A 23,679-nucleotide genomic window follows, 5' to 3' on the forward strand; every position below is an offset into this window, starting at 1 on the left:
ATGGAGCTGTCTCCATGTTGGGGCTGTCCCGGATGATGGAACTGTCCCCGATGAAGGAGCTGTCTCTGTGTTGGGGCTGTCCCTGATAATGGAGCTGTCTCCATGTTGGGGCTGTCCCTGATGAAGGAGCTGTGCCCATGATGGAGCTGTGCCCATGATGGAGCTGTGCCCATGATGGACCTGTCCCGGATGATGGAACTGTCCCTGATGAAGGAGCTGTCCCCATGATGGACATGTCCCTGATGATGGAGCTGTCTCCATGATGGAGCTGTCTCCATGATGGAACTGTCCCTGATGATGGAGCTGTCTCCATGTTGGGGCTGTCCCCGATGTTGGAGCTGTCCCCATGATAGACCTGTCACCATAATGGACCTGTCCCTGATGATGGGGCTGTCCCTGATGATGGAGCTGTCTCCATGTTGGGGCTGTCCCTGATGATGGAGCTGTCCCCATGATGGAGCTGTGCCCATGATGGACCTGTCCCGGATGATGGAACTGTCCCTGATGAAGGAGCTGTCCCCATGATGGACATGTCCCTGATGATGGAGCTGTCTCCATGATGGAGCTGTCTCCATGATGGAACTGTCCCTGATGATGGAGCTGTCTCCATGTTGGGGCTGTCCCCGATGTTGGAGCTGTCCCGGATGATGGAGCTGTCTCCATGATGGAACTGTCCCTGATGATGGAGCTGTCTCCATGATGGAACTGTCCCTGATGGTGGAGCTGTCCCCCATGATGGACCTGTCCCTGATGGTGGAGCTGTCTGCATGATGGAACTGTCCATGGATGAGATGGGTTAATTCATGGGAGGAGCAGCAGGTGGGGTGAAGGAGATTATGGTTTGGGTCTGGTGAGCCAATTAGACATTCAAGGAGAAATGGTGTGAGGCAATGGGCCATGGCAAGAAGGAGGGAGGGAAGCCTTCTTCGCGTTTGGTGCCCTTTTGCACGTGATGCAGTTTTCTTAATCTGTGTTCATTATTACCTGCAGAGTTTTTAAAAACTCAGAGTTACAAGAACACAGGGCTGTCTAAGGCACTGCCTCTTTTCTCGATCATATACTGGGTTCCCAAACCCCGAGAATGTCTCTGCGAGACCTACGGTGTGTGAACCCCTTGGCTCTGGCTGATTTCAGAGGGAAACAGAAGGTGAAGCACCAACTGTAGGTCCGAGAACTGCCGATGAGGCGGAGTCACGCTGGGCATCAGCCTCAGAACCTCCCCGGGGCTCCGGATGCGGGCCTGGGGAGCCCCTAGACCTGGGGAAGGAGACCCCAGGACAGCGGGGCGGGCGAGGACTCCTCGGTGCTTCCTGCGGGGAGGAGGTGCGGCCGTGTGGGACCTACATTTGCTCAAGCGAATCAGGCTGGAACCAAGGGCGCCAGTTTCGGTTTTCTACCATAGAAAGCTTGTTCCTCACCCCTGAAAACACAGCTGTGGCTGACTGCTTAGCCGAACCTGCCCGCGTGTCTCCCGAGCGGAGCCGTGTTGACGCTTGGGCGGCTCAGAGCCCTGCCTTCCTGTCCAAGCCAGACAGTCACCCACAAGCTTCCTCAGGCCTGGGGGAGGTTATGAAGCCTCACAGGAGCGTCTCTGCCTCCTCAGCCTCCCAGCAGACGGACAGCCCGCCGTCCAGTGTGCCCAGCAGAGGCCGCAGCGCTCATGCTTCATCCCCGCGGGGAGCGGGATCCTGCGCTCCACCCAGGGCCGGGCCTCTCTCCTCACCCTCTTTACTGAAGCATCAAAACAGCCAAAGGCGGGCCCTGCATCCCCAGTTCGTACGTGAGCGCTCCGTCGTGTCTGACCCTTGGCGGCCCCGTGGACTGCCAGGCTCCTCTGTCCGTGGGATTCTCCAGGCAGGAATACTGGAGCAGGTTGCTATTCCCTGCTCCGGGGCATCTTCCTGATCCAGGGATCGAACCCATGTCTCCTCCCTCAGCGGGAGGACTCTCTACCACTGCGAACCGGTGGCCAACCCTGGGCCTTTGGAGCCCGAGGCCCTGGGTGTGACTGTGAGACGCGAAGGAGCGTTCTCTCATTTGTGAAAGGCTGGCTCACTCTTCTCAGCTCATCATGACTCTGTTTTGCAGATGAAATACATTCCAGTGTAGAAGAAATGCTCAGAACCCCGCTGGCCCCCAGGCCACCGACAGGAGCAAGGCCCGCGTGGTCAGCTGCGGGCCTGTGTCCACCCTCTGCCCCTCCCCCTCCAGCGTCCTCCTTGGGGTGCAGATGGTCACCATCGTGACGCAGCCGGGCGTCTGCTGGGCCCCAGGGAGGGCAGTGTCCACGGGAAGCCTTGCTCAGGTCAGGGCGGTCGGGGAGGAAGAGGGTGCTGGAGAGTTGAGGTGGCAGAGTGGCCTCCCTTGTGCGGGGAACCCGGGGCCTCGGCGCCCCCCACCATGGCGACCCTCCCGCCGGCAGGCCAGGCTGCATCCAGGCTGGAGCTGGGCCTGCTCTCCCCTAATGGGGGTCCCTGGAGACGATCAGACTCTGAACCTGGGGGAGCAGCATCCACCTGGGTTTTCTTCCTAGTTATTGTGGGCCTGTGACTGCCTTTCCAGATCTCTGTGGGAACCTGTATTTTCCCCTTGGCCACAGTGAGGGTTGGGAGTTCTGATCTTTGTGTGAAGAAGGAAGAGACCCCAGAGGGAGGCAGGACTCTGCTGGTCCCACATGGGCTGAGCATTGCAATTTCATGGCGGTTCAGGTCTCTCTATTTCAGGCTCAGCCGGATTATACCTGAAAGTTCTTTTTTCTGTCCAGAAACTGTCAAACACTGAACGATTCACTGAGAAAGACCGAGCCACAATTACGGAATGAATCATATGCATTTTAATAAAGATTTAAGTCAAATATTTATGAGAAAAGCTAAAAATATGCTGGTAGCTGCTGTGTGGTTCTGATCCTCAGCCAGGAGAGCGAACAGGGAAAGCTCCTTGCTGCCTCGCTCAGCTCCAGCCTGATTCTTGCTTCTGTGTCTCCTGGTGGGGGGCGGGGGAGCTAGGAATCCTGGGTGCTGACCTATCCTCCCAAGACAAACCTGGGGAGATGTTTACAGGGCGCTCCCAGCCTCCAGTCACACCCCGTAAGGTTTAGACGGAGAGGCGCCCCGGCCCACAGGTTGCATTCCTCTGTTGCCTCTGGTCTCTGCCTTTAACAGGGAGCAGAAGGGCATGGCACCCGACTCCAGTATCCTCACCGGGGAAATCCCACGGATGGAGGAGCCTGGCGGGCCACAGTCCAGGGGGTCGCACAGCATCAGACACGACCGAGCGATGCAGCTTGCATACACGTGGATGCTCTTTATGGAAAGTCTGCTTCGAAATGCTTCCTTCTGTGGATGCAGGGAGATGAGATTTCATGGTTTTCCTGGATTTTGACAGAAAGATGACCGACACCAGATGCAGCCTGGATCCTGGAGAATGCAGAGAACCATGCTAGCTGCATCTTCAGAGCTGACCCCGGGTCACGTGCTGGACAGCTGGGCGCACAGGTGGCTGCAGGGGCGAGCTGTCTCTGACTCCTGGGTCTCTGCTCACGAAGGCCACCTGCCCTTCTAAGGGGGACATGGTGTCTCCGCTTGACTCTGAAGCAGAATTCCACTGATGGGTGGCTCCCAGGACAGACGGTATGCTCCCACACCCTGCAGACTGGACGTCCGGGACTGCTGTGTCCTCAGGGGTGGTTTCTGGTGGGCCCTTCTCTCGGGCTCGTTCGTGGACGGCTGCCTTCCGGCTGTGTCCTCACGTGGCCTTGTGTGTGGAGAGCCCAGGGCTGGGGCTCCGTGTCTCCTCTCTTCTCACAGGGACTTAGGCCTGCTGGGCCGTGACCTCAGCTGACCTACTAACCCCCTGAAGACCCAGCTCCACGTTCAGCCTTGCTGGGGGGCAGGGCGTGGGTGCGTGCATGTAGAGGGGGCCACAGTTCAGTCCAGCACAAAGAGGGTAGGTGTGAGCAGGAGAAAGCCTGCTGTGGGTGCAGCCTCCCCCTACCAGGGCCCTCCCCTACCCGGGCCGAGGACACGCGTCTTCCTGCACCTGGGCTCCACCTTTGGGGCTGCCCAGCCACGTGCCCCCTCCCTGGCTCCCCTGCAAGCTCCGTGTGCTCAAGGGGACGCAACGGATGGACCCCAGGGATGTCCTGAGATGCCTCCCTGGTCCGATGGCCTGCCTGCTATCCCGCACAGTGGAGGCCGCGTGGATCAGACCACCCTGGGGAGGCCTGGCCCTGATGACCGTCCCGTGGGGCCCTTCGAACGGCTGGTCCAGCTCTCACTCCTGGCATTTTCACCCGCTGAAGTTGGAGGGGCTCTGATATTTGAGGACCAGCGTCATCATTCTGGCGAGAAAATGACAAATCGGTAGCCCTTTGGTGGATATGAATACAGACTGTGTCCACAAACGAAGCAGGCCGGTCGCAGGGAGAGCCCAGACCTGCTCCAGAAGCTAATGAAATCTAAATAATTGGCTTTACCACTTAGAAATTATGTCGGAGGGCGAAGAAGACGATTTTTAAAAATACTCTCTCATGACTCGAAAATAAAACACAGTTTCTGTTCGGTCTTAAATATTCACACAAAATCACCTCTTTGGAGGTTAAAAAAAAAGACTAAATGGTCTCAGCCAAAAAGTTTTCAGAACGTTATGAGTCACGAATACAGGATTATAATGTGAGTCTGTGAGTAAACCTGGCTGCAGGCAGAGTTCCGTTCTGTGCGGGGTGGGGTGCGTGCTCAGGTAAACCCGACTGCAGGGCAGAATTCTGTTCTGTGCAGGGTGGGGTGCGTGCTCAGAGGAGAGGGGTCCTGTGAGCCCGGGGGGGCGGGGTGTGGGGGTCGTGGGGGCATGTGGGAGGCAGGGGGGCGCTAGGGGTGCGCATGAGGGCAGGGGGGTCGGGGGGCATGCGGGGGTTGGGGGGGCGCTAGGGGTGCACATGAGGGCAGGGGGGTTGTGCAGGGGGCAGGGGATGCGTGGGTGGGGGGTCGCAGGCGCACGGGGAGCCGGTGTTTCTCTCGGCTGCGGTGCTTTCTGCTTCTGGCTTTGCCAGTCATGCTGCTGGAAGACGTAGCTCCACGTTCCTCCTTTAAAGCCCTGCTTGATTCACCAGCATCAGCCTGATCTGTTTATCCACACACACCCCCGAAGAAGTAAGGGTCTTTTTTTAACCATTTCAGTTTGCAGCTGCTGACACATTGTCATGCAAATGTTTCCTCCGGTGTCCACAGGCGCCGTGAGCTTTAATCAGACTCAGACTCGCCTTTGGGTCTTGTGTCTTGTCCCCAGTGCTGAACAGTGATCCTGGTTGCAAACCGACTCACAAGCGACACCGGCTTCCTGCTCTCGCAGGATGCTCTACCTAGATAAAGAGGAGACCTGTCTATCGATTAACAGTGACCTCTCCATCAGTGAGCTTCCCTGGTGGCTCAGCTGGTAAACAATCCTCGCGCAATGTGGGAGACCTGGGCTCAATCCCTGGGTTGGGAAGACCCCTGGAGGAGGGAAAGGCTGCCCACTCCAGGATTCTGGCCTGGGGAATTCCATGGACTATACAGTCCATGGGGTCACAAAGAGCTGGACACGACTGAGCGACTTTCACTTCTCCATCAATGGGCTCTCCCGGGTGGTTCTGTGGTAAAGAATCTGCCAGCCAATTCAGGAGACATGGGTTCAGCCCTGGAGTTGGGAAGATTCCCTAGAGAAGGAAATAGCAACCCACTCCGGTGTTCTTGCCTGGGAAACCCTGCGGACAGAGGAACCTAGCGTGAGGCAGCCCATGGACAGAGCTGAGAGACTGAAGAACCACACAGCAGAGCAGCTCAGTGGCCCGCTGCCCCTGCTCCGCCTGCACCGCCCGCACGTGCGGCCGGCTCCCGGGGCAGGGGGCAGGCACCCACCACAGCTCCCGCGAGGCCAGACCCAGGATCAGAGGGGCGGCAACGGCACAAGAGGGACAACAGGGCTTTTCCAGGAAGCCCCCCAGCAAGCCCAGCGGGCGACATGATGGGACCCTGGGGGCTTCTCCAGGTGGGCCTGGGTGGGGTGGGGGCCCAGGGGGTGACCCCCCCCCAACCAAGGGCTTGGGTATGCGACCCCAGCACAGGTCAGAAGGTCCTGGGGCTTTGACAGGCAGGACTGTGAAAGGCTAATCATGAGCTGTGATCAGAGCCGGAGAGTGGGGAGGAAGCCACCACGCCTCCTGCCCCGACCACAGGCCTTGGCCCAGACCCGGCCTCTGCATGGGGGAACCACGAGCTCGTGGGGAGGAGGCCCTCGGGGCTGCTCTGGGGTCCAGCCTCTGGGGGGCTCGGGAGGCTCTCCTCACTTCAGAGCAGGAGGTGGAGACTGGTGTCACTTGCAGTGTCCAGCCTGGAGGGCATTTTGCGCGCCTTCCAACTGCTGCCGAAGGTGCCTGTCCTTGAATTCCGGCCCCGGCCCCGCCCTAGTTCTACGTGTGCTCCCCACGGTCCCGGGGGGCCGGGGGGTGCTGGCCTATGCGTGCGGCTCTGCGCAGTGTGTCGGATGCGTGTGGCGGGGCTCCAAGTCAGATGCCCGGGCCTGCCTCTCCTCGCTGCTCTCCGCTTCTCCTCGCGGCACCGAGTCTGACCCAGACGCCCTCGCTCCCACCTGGACCCCTGCCCGGCCCCGGATTGCTTCTGGCAGCCCACCAGACGGCTCAGCAGCACCCGCTCAGAGAGCCAGGTTTGGAGTTAACATGGCAAGGCCCTGGTGAAGAAGAAATACATCTTTATAATAAAAGCACAAATGGTTTTTTGGCACACGAGCTCTTCATTAGATATTTATCAGGTATTTTAAAAGTTGGCTCAAAGCAGCATGGGATTTGCCAGGACGCTTCCTCACAGCCGGAGGAAAGAAAGAACCCGCAGGGTGAGTCTGAGCTGCCTCTGCCCGCGGTCCACACTGCTGGGGCCACGTCCGGGCTCATGGGTCCTCCCTACCGATGCCCGTTCTTGTTTGGACGATGCTGGGGGTGTGGGCCCTGCAATCTGCTTGCCCTGTGGGTCCCTGGGCCTGCCTCCGGTATCAGGAAGTACGCCTGGGTGTGAGTGGGAAGGGCAGGGCTTTCTGCGTGTGGGGGAGCCAAACTGGCCAGGAGGGCATCGTGTCCAGTGAGCAGTCGCCCAGCAAAAATGAAAATCACGTGCCACGTGGGTTGAATGTCTTAAAACGGAGTGAGCCGTTTGGGGAGGTTTCTCCAGGTGCTCTCCTCTCTCTCTCACACGCACACACGCTCTGTCCTTAGAGGAAGAGATGCTGAGCTACTGCTAGGGATTAATTCGACATCTACTTAAGTTTTCCTCAGAACCACGTTAGAATTTCTGGAAGCTGGGGGCACTTCAATCCGTGCAGAAACGGTCGACTTAGAGCGTTCCAGAACCCTGGCGCACGCGGCGGGTGGGGCACTGCAGGGTGGACGGCAGGCCGGGCGGGCAGAAGGCCAGTGCCCGTGGCTCCATCCCCAAGCTCAGCCCTGCGGACACAGGCGCCCTGGTGAACAGTGAGCTCTCAGGAGTCCTGTCTTTCTCCTCCTCAATTCCCCTCCATCTTGTAAAGCAAACTTCCTCCAAGACATGTCAAAAGCTGTACACGTCCCAGGTGGGCTGAAGAAGAGGCAAAATGGGTGTAAAATGAGCCAAGAATTCTCCTGTGCTGATGAAAGGTGAGATTACCTACCTGGCACTGCCGGGCCGCAGGCCAGTGGGGCGCTGTGCTGCTGGCCGCTGCTGGGCACGTTCGCTGTGCCGGGCGGGACACAAAGCCCGTTCACGTCTGGCCCAGCAGGCCCGGCATCCACGTTCACCAGGGCGGCTGCTGAGCCGGTCCTGGGGGCCCGCGCCGACTCCTGACCAGATGGCTCCTATTTCAGGGAGAGTCAGCATCCCCTGGACTCTCATGTCGTCTACACCAGGAGGTGCCCCGGAGCCCGTGGGGAGGACAGGAGGACCTGCGACCGGGGAGGAGAAGCCGCGGCCGCAGGGAGCACCACGCTCGGGTCCTAGAAGGGGACGTGCGTCTCCCGGGCATCACCCCGCGCTCGGGGGCAGCCCCGGGGGAGACTGCTGGCCCAGCCTGCTCAGGACCCAGGTGAAAATGCCCCCCGCTGCGTCCAGGGGCCAGCTCCCGGGATTCCTGGAATGTCAGCCTGGGATACACAAGCTGGCTGGCCTCCCAAGAAAGGGGGGGCACACCGCAGGCCCTGGGCGTGTGGCTTCCAGCGTGTCTGTGCGGCTGATGCGCCAAGGAGAGAGGAGTGGGTGAAGCTGCCCAGGTTCCCCAGCGCCTGGAAGCCGAGATCTTAGGTCTCCACTGGTGACCCTCAGCCCCTCTCGGAATCCGTCCTACAGACTCCTGGGGAGTGTCCGCGGCTCTCAGCCCTGGGTGCGGTCGCCGCCAGGGACTCACGCAGCAGGAGCCCTGCGCCCGCCTGGAGCCGGCCGCCCTCGCATCCACTGTCTGCTGGCGGGGGCCCTGCGGGTGGGTGAGCCTTCTCAGGGGCCGGGCCCCACCACAGCCCCCGACACGCTGAATTGGAGCTAGTTCTGCCCGTGGTTCCCGGGGGCCTGGACGCCGGCCCGCTGTGCAGACAGACCAGACACAGGCTGAGATCCAGGTGCCTGACCCTCGGGCCCAGGGAAAGGCGGGCTGCTGAGGAAGGGCGTGGCCTCCACACACCTTCTCCCAGAGGTGGGACAGCGGCGCGGGTGCAGCGGAGTCCCGGCGGGAGTGGGCCTGCGGGCCCAGAAAGCTGCCCCCTCAAGTCTCCAGGCCACGTGACACACCTGAGCAGAGCAGCCACCGACACCTACACCACCTTCCGATACAGAGTGAAACTCGCTCAGTCCTGTCCGACTCTGCGACCCCGTGGACTACACAGTCCGTGGAATTCTCCAGGCCAGAATACTGGAGTGGGTAGCCTTTCCCTTCTCCAGGGGATCTTCCCGACCCAGGGATTGGACCCAGGTCTCCCGCATTGCAGGCGGATTCTTCACCAACTGAGCTAGCAGCCAAGCCCCTTTTCCGATATAAAATCACCTTTCTTTTTCTTTCTGAACGTGCACAATCCACTCACAGCACGAGTATTAAAGAGGCCCCGTGGACGTATCCCCTTTAAGTCCGTGATTTCCGGGCTTTCCTGGTCCCCACCCGCCCCGACTAATACACTGCCCTCCCCTCCAGGTCCTCCGAGAGGGGCCCCGAGGCCCCGAGGCGTGTGCGGCCGCGGGCCCCGCCTGAGACCACACGCGTGCCGCGAGAAGCGGAGCGACAGAGCAGCGGCGGAGGAGCCGGCGGTCCTCCCCGGAGGACTGGCGCCCCTAAAACACGGGGGTCTTGAACCTCGCGCCGCGCGAGTGTGGAGCCTGCGAAACAGAGAGCTGCAGCCGGACAACAGTGAGACTAAGGAGGAACGAGGCCCGGGCTGCGCGAGGAACGCCGCCCCCTGCCGTCCCCAGAGGCGCAGCGCGGGGTGGGGGCCACCCCCGGGGGCCTCAGTCTGCGCTTCGGGATGGAGAGGAGGAAGCCCCCGGCCGCGGGGGTGGGGGGCACCGGCCTGGGCGAAGGGGCGGATGGAGGAGCTGGCGGGCCGGACGCTCAGGGGCCCGGCGGGTTCCCACAGCCGCTTGGACCTCTCCAGCGGACTTTAAAGTGACAAAAGGCAGGGGCCGGGTCGGGGTTGGGGAGGATCGGGGAGGATCCGGGAGGATCGGGGAGGGCGGGGCCTGGGGAGCGCCGGAGGAGAGGCTCCGACTTTAGAGCGTCTGGCATCACCGTCGGGGATAACCGAGGGCGCTTCTCAGCGTTCCGGGGGCGAGACTCTCAGATGCGATCCTGTGCCCTGCAGAGCCTGGGCGGCAACGGGGCGGGGGACGGTCAGACCGCTCACATCGCCACCCTCCCGCGGGCGGCCTTCCAGCGTGCTCACCCTCTGGCCCCGCCCCGAGGGCAGTGAGCACCCCAGCCCCGGGCGCCTGGGGCCCTCACTGTCTGTCACTCAGCCCTCTGCTCCGTGCACCGCGGTCCCGGCTGGTTCTGACGCGCCTCTCCCTGCTGGCTGAGGACCCCGCATGTCCTTCATGTGCTTCCACGTCGTGTCCTCTTGAGTGGCACGCCTGCTCCTGTATGGATTTTTAAGCCATTGCTTCGCGAGGTCGCTGCATATTCTGGCTGCAGGCGCTGTCCTTCGTGGGATCTGTGATTTGTAAATATCTTGGGGCTCAAGCTAACTTTTTTGCTGCTTAATGAATTGCCGCCAGCGTGACATCCTATTCATTATACGTTTCAACAAACATCCGCAGACTAAACACCATTTCAGCTGATAAGTGGAAATGACTGATCGAACGTCTGGGTGGCTCTCACACACACGTGACTGCCAAAGCTGTCGCTCACGAGCGTTCGGAAAGAAGATGCCTCGTGCTGGCTGCTGAGCGGCTCTCAGACAAGGCCTGGCTCTCAGGGTCTTGGAGTAAACAGGAGGCTTTCAGACAAGACACAGAGGTCGCTCTGGGGCTGGAAACACAAAGCCTGCAGGGAAATTTGAATGAAAGGGCAGGGGTAAATTATGAGCATATGCATACCTGGCTCAGATGGTAAGCAATCTGCCTGTAGCGCAGAAGACCCGGGCAAATCCCTGGGTTGGGAAGATTCGCTGGAGGAGGGCATGGCTACCCACTCCAGCATTCTGGCCTGGAGAATTCCAGGGACAGAGGATCCTGGCGGGCTATGGTCCACGGGGTCACAAAGAGTCGGACACGCCTGAGTGACTAACACACAGATGCACACACAGCTGAAAGTGTGGTGGAATGAACACGCACAGAACCGAGACCCAGGTAGAGACAGCCTCCCTGCTCCCAGAGGGCCGTCCTGACCCGCCTCCCCGGAGGGGACGAAGTTCCAGTGTCTGCTCAGCACGCCCCAGGCCTCTCTGAGTGCCACCTTATACCACCAGCTGAGGTTTGTGGCCTCCTCTTTCACACGCTTAAAGCAATGCGTGTTGGCACTTAGACTGTTCTCTGCTACTACAGCCACCCCCACCTGGGAGCTATGAATACAGGGCTGAGGCAGTCCGTGATGCCGTCAACAACGAGCGAGCTCGAGGCCTGTGCTCGTTGTCATCTGTCACGGCTTTCTTTGCCAGCCCTCCAGCGGGGCTCGTGGGGCCTCCCCCGGACGAGCCCTTTTGCTCCCTGTCCCCCTCTGGACCCTGTTAAGGAGCAGGAAACACCAGGAGGAAAAGGCGAAGCGTGCAGACCCTCCGTGGAGTGGACTGTCCGCTCTGGCTGCTGCGGACCAGAGTTTCTTATCTGCGCTGTCCTGGGAGGCAGGGGATTCCCCGGAGAAGGCCCTCTTGTGGTGCCAAAGCTCCATGTAGTGGCCATTTCATTGCATTTGTTTACGATGCTGCTGATAAACCGTGTGCTGTCCGAGATCTCTTCCTAAAGAGCCGCTTTCGCTATGCGCCAGAGCTACAACTTCACTGTTGACGTCACTCCCACCTCGAGAACCTGTGTTGACTGGGGTGGTGAATTTCACAGGCCCACTTGCTGGGCCGCAGTGCCCAGTGCTGGGGCAAGCGTCTGCCTAGGTGTTGCTGTGAAGCCATGTTCAGATGAGATTAACATTTAAATCTCACTGTAAACAAAGCAGGTGGCCCTCCATGTGGGTGGGCCGTGTCTAAGTAGTTGAAGACACTAAGAGGAAAGACTGCGGTTCCCCAAGGAGGGCAGAATTCTCCTTATCCTGGGCATCTGCTCATCCTGGGCCACTGACTGCCAGCCTTCCCTGCAGAGTTCGGATGTTCCAACACCCACAGTCAAGTCAGCCAACACCTTCAAATCAATCAGTTGATCTCTTTCTCCCCTTGTGTGTATGTGTATATATTTATTTATGTGCTGTTTCCCGGGAGGATCCTATCTAACACGAGCACATCCTGGAGACAGGGAAGGTTTGGCTCCTGAACGTTGCGTTACAGCAGCTATCGCAGTGAAGCAGGCCACAGGTGCTGTCTGGCCTCCCAGGTCAGATAGAAGTTCTGTCCACACAGCAGTGTAGTCTAAGGGTGCAATGGCATTGCGTCTAAAAAACACCGCACACACTCCAACATAAGAGCAGTTTATTGTTAAAAATGCTAGCTGTCATCTGCGCCTTCACTGAGTTGGTATCTTGTCACCTTGATGTTGAGGCTGTTGGCTGATCAGAGTGGGGGCTGCTGAAGGCGAGGTGTCTGCAGCAATTCTGTGCAACAAGACGAGAGCAAAGCTTGCTGCACCGGTGACTCTCCCTTGCACTTGATCACGTAGAGGCCGTTGTACGGCTGTTCATTGCCCTAATTTCAATACTGCTGTGTCTCAGGGGGCAAGGAGGCCTGAGGAGGGGGGGATGGGGGATGGGGGGGTCTGTGGGGTAGTCAGAACACACGCAACATCATCAGCTAAGTTCACGCATGTAATCGAGGTTCCTGGCACCCCAAAACGAGCCCTGTAGGAACACAGAGCATCACTGACCGCAGGTCACCAGTGCAAAGATGAAAACAGGGCAAGTGTGTGACCTGGTGTGAGAGCCGCAGAAAGTGACCCGTCCGCAGTGTCAGCAGACTTTGCTGGAAAAGTGGCTCCCGTGGACTTGCTCGCTGCGGGGTTGCCCCAGTGTTTGCAAAGTTTCGTACAGTGAGCAAGACAGAAGGAGGGCTGCTCACATGACTGCCTGCATAAGAAGCAGATCCCCGCACCTCTCACCCCTGAAATATGAGACTCACCACTGGGCCTAACTTTGCACATGAAACTTTATTAGCCACTAGCATTTCATGAGCTCTTCTGGTCATGGAACTCTGATCAACTCACACTTCCATGAGCTATTTCCTTATCTAGAAACAGACTCTATCTAGAAAATAGAGCTGCCATATGATCCCACTCCTGGGCATATACCTGAAAAAGATGAAAACTCTAATTTGAAAGGATTTATGCACCCTAGTGTTCATAGCACCACTGTGCACAATATCAAGACATGGAAGCAACTGAAGTGTCCAATGACAGGTGAGTGAATAACGATGATGTGGTGTACATATGCAGTGGAATATTACTCAGCCATACAAAGGAATGAAGTGATGCCATCTGAAGCAACGCGGATGGACCTAGAGATTATCCTGCTAAGCAAAGTAAGTCAGGCTGAGAAGGAAAATTACCACACTCCATCACTTACATGTGGAATCGAAAAAACTGACACAAATGAGCTAATTTATACACTGAAAGACTCACAGTGAACAAACGCAGTCACAGAGCAGGACGGCGGTGGGGAGACAGATTAGGGGCTGAAAAAGATGCGGTCGTGTCCGACTCTGTGAACCCCTGGTGTACACAGTCCATGGGACTCTCCAGGCCAGAACACCGGAGTGGGCAGCCTCTCCTTTCTCCAGGGGATTTTCCCAACCTGGGGATCAAACCCAGGTCTCCCGCACTGCCGGTGGATTCTTTACCAGCTGAGTCACGAGGGGAGGCCTTGTGGTTTAGGAGCTAGGGACTGACATACACTGCTGTGCATAAAACCGACAAACACCAAGGACTGATGGTGAAGCTGAAGCTCCAGTACTCTGGCCACCATGCAAGAGCTGACTCGTGGGAAATGACTCTGTGCTGGGAAAGACTGAGGGCAGGAGGAGAAGGGGACGACAGAGGATGACGTGCGTGGATGGCATCACCGACTCCGTGGACGTGAGTCTGAGCGACTCTCTCACTCTGGGAGGTAGTGAAGGACAGGGAAGCCTGGCGTGCTACACTCCATGGGGTTGCAAAGACTCGGGCACAACTTAGCGGCTGAATAACAACAACAGCCGGGACCTCCTGTATTGCACAGAGAACTGTTTAATGCTGTGATAACCTAGAACAGAAAAGACTCGAAAAATAATGTGTGTGTGTGTGTGTGACTGAATCATCTTGCTGTACCTCTGAACCTCACAGCATTATACTATACTCTAAATCAGCTATACTTCAATAAATTATAAAGTAAAATAAAAGAAAGCCTCTCCACCTTTCAAAGTTGGTTCCAGTGCAGCATCCACCACAGTATCTGCCTCTCAGGCCTCCATTTTTAACTGGGTAACCACCCCAGAGAAACCTCCCGTGTGTCTGGAGGGGACTCGGAGACACAGTGTCTGTCGCAGCCTCCCAGCGGGAAGGAAGCTTGCACTGTAGCGAGCTGGGCCGAGCAGGCAGGGAGCGGAGGAGCAGCTCTGGGGTGGTGGGCGGGCGGGGTGAGGGGGCTGGCCCTGACCCAGGCCCCCGGGCACCAGGGCAGCTGATGTGCCCTGAGACGATCTGGGGAGATCCAGCAGGTGCTCCCATTTCCAGGCCTGTGTACTTCCGTCTCTTCACCTTTGCCTTTCGACCTTCCAGTGCACTTTCCATTTCTGCTAGGCCAAACGATCCCTGTGGATTTATTCTTTCCTATCTGAAGCTGCTCTGGAAAAGCCCAGGGTCTAGCTCTGGCTCCTGGGGCGCGTGGGCCCCTGTGACTGATGCTGGGAGGCTGAGTCCCGGCCAGGCCCACACAGGCCCCGCCCACGTGCTTGGTTTCTGCCATGACTTCCCCACGAGAGCGCCCCCCAGACCCCCAGGGGTCCCGTCCCCACAGGCTGGGCCGAGACCCGGGCGGCCGCGGTCCAGACCCCCAGGGGTCCTGTCCCCACAGGCTGGGCTGAGACCTGGGCAGCCGCGGTCCCAAGTGCGGGGAGGCTGGCCCGCCCTGCCACTGCCCTCTTCTCGGGGGAGACATGGCCAGAATCTTCCTGGAGACCTCCCTCCTGCTGACCAGCGAGCTCTCGGGGACCGATGGGGCGGGAGCAGGGGATGCCAACCCTTGCACGTGACCCGGCCCCTCGCCCCTGCTGTGGCCAGGCCCTGCCTTCCCCTCCTGGGGCCAGAGCTTCCCCTGCAGGCTCCAGCCCCCTTAAGACACCACGCAGGTCCCCAGGCCTCTCCCTCTGCGCAGATCAGGTCGCTCCCACGCCCGCCGCCTGGCTTCCTCGGTCTCCCCAGCACCGGCTCCTTCTCTGCTCTCCCGCCCTTGTAGCTTGTTGGCCTCGAGCTCTGCCGTCCTTGCTTTGGGGGGATTCCTGAGAGAGCAGGGGGTCCCGACCACGGCCACTGGCTGCTGTTCTGACTCCTCGTTTCTTTCTTTCTTTTCTTCCCTGGTGAGCAAACAAAGGCAACAAGCCTAAATATAAAACAAGCCCCATGTCCGTCATCAGCGCTCCTCCAGCGGCAGAGGGCAGACCCCCGCCTTTGTGCGTTTTGGCCTGTCTCCTGGGGACGGGCTCTAAACCGCTGGTCAGACTGTGCTGTGCTGCGGCTTCATCGGAAGCATTTTCTCCTGTCACAGTGGCAGAAAAAATAACCGCATGCCTCCCGCTGACTGTGTTTTCTATATTTAAACATGTTATAGGTGGAAAACTTAGAAATGTAGGAAAACATTGAAGCGTTGTAAAATAAAATGACGAATTCTTAAAATGACAAAATAGTTCTAAAAATAAACAAAGGACTGAAAACTGCCCCGGATGATGCTGATGTTCGTGGGATTCTCCAGGCAAGAACACTGGAGTAGGCAGCCGTGCCCGTCTCCAGGGGCTCTTCCCGACCCAGGGCTGCCGTTCCCTTCTCCAGGGAATCTTCCTGACCCAGGGGTTGATCCTGTGTCTCCTGCACTGCAGGCGGATTCTTGGCTTCCCACCAGGGAAGCCCTAATGATCCTGATCCCCAACACTAAATAAACAAAAAATCAATTTTGGCAAAATGGTTTCAGCCATACTTTCCTGCTGACCAGCCCTCAAATGATCCTCTTCAAAAGTTCGAGCACTTACAGATTCTCCCTTAGTCAAACATGAAGCTGATGCTCAAGAAATTGTAATGTTAATTGCATTGTCTGATTAAAGCAGATTTCTTTGGTATCGTTGAACCACCTTCTAGGTAATGGATTCGATCCAAATAGTTGAGATTCCATTCTCTCCTAGTAAATCATGATGTGTTTTCATGGAAATAATTTTGACTATATATATTTTATATAAAAAGTATTATATATATATTATATATTTTATTATGTGTATATATATATATATATATCTCCCGTAAAACTGAAAGACACACATTTTCTTGTGCTGAACATCTCATCAGCAAGACTGATGTCAGCTAGCTTACTATCTTTGTTTTCTCATAGGATTTTTATGGTTTCAGGTTTTATATTCAAGTCTTTAATCCATTTTGAATTAATTTTTGTGTATGCTGTGAGATAGGGGGCCAGAGTCATTCTTTTCCCCCTTGTATATTCTTAGGTCCTTTGCTGCAAATTAATCACTCAAATACACATCGGTTTATTTCTGGGCTGTATTCTATCCCATTGATCTATGATTCTGCAATGTCATGCGGTTTTAATTACGATAGGTTTGTAATATTATCTGAGATCAAGGGGTATGGTGCCTCTAGTTTTGTTCTTTTTCCTCAATGTTGCTTTGGCTATTTGGGGTCTTCTACGGATCTGTGAAAAATGTACAGTTGTTCTATTTCTGTGAAAAATACTGTTGGAACTTTGATAGGGATTCTGTTGAATTTGTCTGTTACTCTGGATGTATGGACTTCTCAACAGCGTTCGTTCCTCCAACCTATGGAGCTTGCAGCATCTTTCCATTAGGCTGTGCTCACTTCCTTTCATGGCTGACCTTCGGCGCACAGCTCTCTCACTCCCTGCTCAAATTCTAGACACTTTACTGTCTTTGGTACAGTTGGAATGGGAGTGTTTTCTTGACTTCTCTTTCTGATAGCTTGTCATTGCTGCAAAGAAGTACGACATTTCTTGTGTGTTGGTTTTGCTTTCAGCAACTTTACTGAACTTGTTTATTAGTTCTAACAGTTTTTGGTGGAGTCTTTAGGGTTTGCTGTGTATAATACTATGTCATCGGCAAATAGTAGCATTTTACTTTTCCTTTCCAATTGGGGTCACTTGTCTTTTTCTTGCCTAATTGCTGTGGGCAAGACTTCCAGCACTGTGCTGGATAAAAGTGGTGAGAGTGTGTCCTTGTCTTGTTTCTGATCGTAGGGGAAAAGCTTTCAGCTTTTCACCTTTGGGCATATTAGCTGTGGGCTTGTCATGCATGACCCATATTATGGTGAGGCACGACCCCTCAATAACCCCTTTGTTGACAGTTTTTATCATAAGTGGAAAGGCATTTTCTGCATCTATTGAGATGATCATATACGTTTTAATATTTTCATCTTGTTGAAATGGCATGTCGTGCTGACTGATTTATGGATGTTGAAGCATCCTTGCATCCCTGGCATTAATCCCATTTGATCATTCTGTGTGATCCTTTCAATGTATTGTTGAATTAGGTTTGCTAACATTCTCTTTTGAATTTTTACATCTGTTTGATATATTCATCAGGGACACTGGCCTGTAATTTTCTTTCCAGGTGGCATCCTTGTCTGATTTCATATCAGAATGATGCTTGCCTGGGAAAGTGAGTTGGGAGGTATTCCTCCTGTTCTATTTTTTGGAAGAGTTTGGTGGCAATTAATTAATTCTTTGAACGTTTGATAGAATTCACCAAAGGAGCAAGCTGGTCCTAGACCTTTGTTTGTTGGAAAGCTTTTGATTACTGACTTAATTTCCTTGCTAATAAGATTTTCTATTTCTTAATGATTCAGCTTTTGTTGGCTGCATGTTTCTAGGGATCTACCCGTTTCTCCTAGGCTGTCCAACTTGGCGTGTAATCGGCCACAGGAATCTCTTATGTCCGTTTGTATGTCTGTGGTGTCAGTCGTAACTTCTTTTTATTTCTGATTTGTTCGCGTCCTCTCTCTTTCTCTCTTGGTGGGTCTAGATTAAGGTCTGTCAGGTTAGTCTGTCTTTTCAGAGAAGCCGCTCTCAGCCCCGGCGATCTTTCATACGGTCTTTTCAGTCTCTGTTTCACTGATTTCCACTCTGTCCTTGTTATTTCCTTCCTTCTCCTAACTTTGTGTGGCTGCATTTTAATATTCAGCTCGGATCACCAGGAATGGCGGGGTGGGGTGGGGGTGGAGAGGAGTGTTTTGATGGAATGCCGTCCTGGCATTTGCACTGGGCTAGGGAAGGGGGCGTGGCCGCTGAAGGTGATTGAAAGGCTTTTTTATGGGAGGATCTTCTCACACTGCTTTCTGTCTGTATAACTCACATCTGTGTGGTCCACCAGTCTCAGAGTATTCCTGGCAAGTCGTATTTCTGTTTAAAACCCTTTCCTTCCCCCTAAAGGCAGGTCTCACATAAAGAAAGGAGGGGAAGATGCCTACATTGTGGTTAATGAGGAGGGAGAATCCAGAGGTGGTTTGGGTCATCTGAGTTGGGAGGAGCTTGGCTGCTCTGTGTTAATTAATAGTTAGCTCCTCCTCTCTCCTCTTTCATGCCTCCTGCCATCCTAGTTTTGGGTGAGATGGGCTTTTAAAATTATTATTGTTTTAGCTCTGTACCTCTTATCTTCTGTAAGTTCCATATACTAATAAATGTGGCTTCATGAACAGAAAGGCAAAAACAGCTTCTGAGTGTGGTGGACACGAACCTGTTTCAAGACCCCCGTGCTGCCTCTGGCAGCTGCCTCACGTTTGGCCTGGTGGGAGGGTGGCTCCTTAGGCTGGTTTGCCTCTGGCAACAGAAATACATACTTTCAGAGCGATGTAGTTGTCTCCTGTCGCCTTTAGAGGGAACGTTCACACCGTAAAAGTCACAAGTTTGTATTTGGCTTTGTGAAACAGAACTTTCTTTGAAAAAGTTAAAAAGGTTTACCATTGGAAAGTGCTGCCGTGGGGTGGAAGCATCACCAATGAATCCAAAACAACCGCGAAGTGCTTTCATAACTGGTTTGGTGGTGGATCTGAAGCAACACGCCAAGCAGCGCAAGGCGGTGATGGCGTGTCTGCAGCTCAGAGCTGTGGATAGTGAGGGGGAGAGGCAGACTGCGGGGTCAGAGCTGGGTGAGGGTCCTGCTCCGCCACTCACTGCTCCTGCAAACCTGGGCTGTCCAGGGATCTCGGCCTTATTGTTTGTCATCTGTGAAATATGAGCTTTGCAGAGTTTCCACTGAGTTAATTAGATGACTTGTATCAAACACCCAGCAAATTCCAATCCATTAAAAATGTCCATAAAGTGCCTTGAAAGCGTTGTCCTAATCCATATCATAAGGCATCGTGAGATGGCAGAAGAAATCAGTCCACGTGATTTTACTGAGAACAAAGACACTTCAGATTATCTGTTACTTAAATGTCTACAAACAGGGACGAGAGCCTTGAGACAGACTAGGGTCCACGCAGTCTGTGCTTTAACGGAACCTGTCCTGCTGACTGAGTCTAATGGTCGTGGGGCCCGGCGCTGCCTAACTAGGCCCTGTGACTCCTCCGTGCGCTTGGGTTTCTGGAGTTGGGCGCTTGGGCTAAAAGCCCGGGACTGACGTGAGGGTCATTCCTGGGCCAAAGGGAACAAAGTTAAGGGAAGACACAGGTACTTCAGGCTAAGAGGCCAAGCAGAGACCCAAGAGTCAGAAACTCCCAGAAACGCCAACCCTCTGGTCTGGGGGTAAACTCTGGAGCCAGTCTGAGGGTTGGCAGAACACACAGAGATAGGAGGGGGCGATTGTGCAGAATCCACCTGGGGAGAGCGAGTGAGCTGCAAAGACTCTTTCTGCCAGAGCCAAGCAGGAACTGGGAGAAAATGTTAGTAAGTGGCTGATGGTGACTGGTGAAGTGGGCACGATGTCCAGGGCACGCACGCTGGCCAGGGCTCGCTCACACCCGCGGGTGACCCTCGGGATGGCAACCCCCTGGTAAGATTTGGGAGACACAGAATTCACAGGGACACTTGCTTAAAGAGCTTATGCTTTGCCTATTGAGGTGGGAAAATGAGCTGACAAGAAGTTTCTGGCCAAATACAAATTAGTCAGAATAATTACATTATATCACGCCTACTGCTGGGAAAGATTGAGGGCAAGAAAAGAAGGGGATGACAGAGGATGAGATGGTTGCATGGCGTCACTGACTCAATGGACATGAGTTTGAACAAAATCAGGGAGACAGGCAAGGACAGGGAAGCCTGGTATGCTGCGGTTCATGGGGTTGCAGAGTTGGACGTGACCTAGCGGCTGAACAACAAATTATATCATGCCTACAACAAGAAAGAAGTCCTTTGGCAGTTTTGGCATAGTGAAAGAAATTAAAAAGCAAGCCAGGATGCCTTATCGAGCATTTTGCTAGTGGCCTAAGGGGGAAAGTAGATTTGGAAATGTGAGGATGGCTAGAACAGTGGGTCCTTAGTTTCTCCTTCATATTCTTCAGTGACAAAAAAGTTAAATTCCAGATACGTAGTCCACAATTTAGAATGGGCCCTCATCCACTTACTAATTTAAAAAAAACCCCACATTTCCAAGAGAAGGGAACTTCCTCGATGGGCCGGCCTGTCCTATAGGAACGGCCTGGAAAACACTGAGCCGGCTGCTTCCTGTCTTGATTCTCGACTAAGTGGCTGTTCTCGCTAACGCAGCACCCATCTGGCCTCCACGCCAGGAATAACTTTCTCAGCGGCGGAGAATGACAGACAGACACAACAGTAACCCAGTGTTTTTAATAAACGTATTGTTTTTCTCCGCAAAAATGGAAGCTGACTGTCTCCCAACTCTGCTGCCAGCTTCTCTTAGGAGCTAGAAGTTGGCATTCAGGGCGCTGTGAGCCCCCCTCCCCCCCCCAAGTTGTCAAAGGCTGTGTCTCATTGGACGGTCCTGGACAACACATTTCATTTCTCTGTGTGGACTTCCTGAGGAGTCTGTGGTTGATACGTGAGGGAAACGCCGAGATTCTTGAGCACAGGGCTTGCAAGCCGGGGGTGGGGGGGCGCTTCTTTGCTCCCCCCACTCCCGCCCTCCTCCTCTGGGCCTCAAAGGAGGTGCAGGACAAAAGGCAGAGGGCAGGTCTGGGCACCGGGGGTCTGGGCCTGCTTCTGCCACTCCCGCTGTCCGGCTAAGCCGCTGGCCTTCTGCTTTTGTTCTTCCTCTTGACGTTGTCAGAGTGAATGAATGAGTGGGTTTTCCATCTTTTGACTTCTACAGGAAAGTGCACAACAGCAAATGAATATTTAAGCTGTCAGCTTGCAGTCCTCTCAGTAATGCAGGAAGTAAAAGCAACATTTCTGGCAGCGAATGCTGAAGGGTTCACGCCAGGTTTGGGTGCAAGTTTCCTTCTCTGGGCGATCTTAGGCCAGCAGTAGGCAGTGTCTACTCTGCATTCTCCCTCGACTGTTGAGGACGCTCCCTACCGGCATTCCCTAGTCACTTACCCACGTGCAGCTGCTCTGCTCACCTCTTTCTCGGACCCCAGAGCAGTCCCGGTTTTATTACAGTTTCTTTCTGAGCCCTCAAGCCAGAAGGAATGTGTTTAAGTATAATACTTAATAGATTTTCTGGGCTCTGGAATTTGAATGAGAATTCACAGAGCAGCCCTCTTTCGAGAAGACACACATTTCCTCCCCCCCTTTCCATGGCCCTCTGTCTGTCTCTTTCATGCGGAAAACACCTCAGCGTGGGACCCCGTGGTTGGAATAGCCCAGGCTTTGTCTCAACGGTCAGGCCCAGAGCCTGCTGACACAGCCCCCGACGCACTGCCAAAGCTTCGGATTAAACACGGGATTAAAAGTCAGATTTGGATTTTCTGTTTTCTTCTTTTTCTCGGTGTGCCGACAAGTCAATCGAAGCATTGTTCTCCAGAATCTTCACTCCCTTGGCTTTCTGTGTGAGCTAGAATCAGGGCTTTCTCCTGTAAAGTTGTAAGCTGAGGAGAAACTGTTTCTGCAGTGTTGTCTGTGATGAGTACTGTCCAGAGTCTGGGCGTGCAAAATTCTCTTGGTTTCCCATCAGTCTCCACCAAGGAGTCTGGGTCCTCTACACCCCGTATGCTGGCTTCATCAATGCCTGAAAGGGTTTAGAAGCAGCCACATTCCTGCCAGCCACACTTGCCCCAGGTCCCGGTTACCTGCAGGTCAGGCCCCAGATCTCTAGGTCCCCCAAGATCCCAGAGTGGGTGCACCTGTGGAAAGGTGTGCAAAGATGCCACCCGCCTTGAACCTTCTGGACTGCGCTGGGCGCCCTGCTCACAGCTGCCCTTACTAGAGAGCCAGCTAATCCTCCCGTAAAGTTGAGAGGCGAATGCTAGGCTGGACGAGGTGGCATTGGAGCCCAGAGGTCCAGGGCCCCAAGGAGGACTGGGGGCTGACCTAGGCTTCGAGTTAGCTCTGGGGGCGGGGGGCGGTGAATCGGCCAGCAGGACCAGTCTTGCGAGGACCGGATCAGCGCCCTGGGATGGCAGGACGAGGTGTATCTTGCTGTCCCAGGGCTTGCGCGCGCGCGCGAGAGCGTGTACGCCTGTGTGCATCTGTGTGCGTGTGTGCACATGGCCGCGCGTGTGCGGGGAAGGGGACGCGCACACGCAGCACCCACACAGGCTGCCGCATAGCCCTGCGGGTCCCCTCCACTTCCAGCTCCCTCAGACCCGCGCCCACGGCGGCCGCTCGGTGGAGCGGGCGTCGGAGCCGAGCGAGCGGGGCGCAGCGGCCGCGCCGGAGGTGGGGCAGGGGGAGGGGACGGGAGGGCGGAGAGGGCGGGCGGAGGAGGATCCGGGAAGCTCCGGAGTTATTTGACAGCAGCCGGGGCCGCCGCAGGACGCGGAGGACCGCCGGGCCAGCTGGTCGAGTCCGGGCCGCCCGGAGCGCTGGGGACGAGGACCCGAGCAGCCCCTCCGCCGGTTCCGCGGCCGCCGCCCGAGTGCCGCCCGCGCGCCCCGCTCGGGGCCGGAGAGCGCCGGCCCGCGCCCGGTCACCATGCTGCTGCCGCGGCTCTGCTGGCTGCCGCTGCTCGCGGCGCTGCTCCCGCCGGCGCCCGCGCAGAAGTTCTCGGCGCTCACGGTGAGTGGGCCCGCGGCGCCGGGCGCGCCGCCTCCTGCCCGGACGGGGCCGGCCGCGTCCCCCGGGGCCCCTCCGGCCGCCGCGCTCAGGCGCCGCGAGCAGGTGACCCTCCCGCCCGCGTGGCCCGAGCAGGTGGGGCCTGGGCGGCCCGCGGGGCGCGCGCGGCTTCTGGGGCCCCCCGACGCGGGTGGACCGGCAAGGGGTGCTCCGCGGGCCCTTCGCCGCCCCCGCACGAGGGGCAGGGTCGCGCGCGGAAGACCAGGTCCGGGAGCCAGGGCGCCGCCCGGTGGACTGTCCGAGGGCGGCTCTGCTGGGGCCTCGGCTCCCATCGGGCTCGGTGCGTCCCGGGCTCGGCCCTGGGCGCGCGGTGCGGACCCCGCGGCTCTCGCCCGGCTCCTGGGCCCCGCAGGTTGGGCCCGACCCTCCCGGGGGACGTGAGCTTAGAAGCAGCAGATGCCGGGACACAAGGAGATTGCTTCCCCTCGTCCAAGCGGGCAGACACTGGAGGGCCCCGGGGACTCCGCGTCCTGCGCTCGCCGGCCCTGGGCCCCCGGGGCAGGGTGCGCCAAGCGCCAGGGTCACCGCGCGGACCGCGGCCGGGTTTGCTTTCTTAGCGGCGACTTCTCGGCGAGGCCCGGCCACCGTTGCTCGGTGCCAAGCTCCAAGCGCCGCGCAGGGGCCGAGCCAAGCCGCCGGCCCGGCCCGGGTGTC

At 56.4% G+C, this 23,679-nt stretch overlaps 2 protein-coding genes across 2 annotated transcripts in view; one reads left to right on the plus strand and one right to left on the minus strand.

Annotated features, from left to right (window-relative positions):
• Positions 1–7,379: 7,379 nt before the first annotated feature.
• LOC128053185 (skin secretory protein xP2-like) lies at positions 7,380–22,886 on the minus strand. The gene is made up of 6 exons (XM_052645630.1): positions 22,563–22,886; positions 11,115–11,218; positions 9,565–9,656; positions 8,422–8,594; positions 7,693–7,876; positions 7,380–7,489 (listed from the first exon to the last, which is right to left on the minus strand). Exons 1-6 carry the CDS (start codon positions 22,884–22,886, stop codon positions 7,380–7,382), a joined length of 987 nt encoding a protein of 328 aa, XP_052501590.1.
• SMOC2 (SPARC related modular calcium binding 2) overlaps positions 22,885–23,679 on the plus strand; it is a 161,240-nt gene continuing 160,445 nt past the window's right edge. Inside the window, exon 1 of the mRNA XM_052645711.1 lies at positions 22,885–22,968. Coding sequence (XP_052501671.1) covers positions 22,885–22,968 — 84 coding nt within the window. The remainder of the gene's footprint in view (positions 22,969–23,679) is intronic.

This window comes from Budorcas taxicolor, chromosome 9, assembly GCF_023091745.1.
Source record: "Budorcas taxicolor isolate Tak-1 chromosome 9, Takin1.1, whole genome shotgun sequence".
Lineage (NCBI taxonomy): Eukaryota > Metazoa > Chordata > Mammalia > Artiodactyla > Bovidae > Budorcas > Budorcas taxicolor.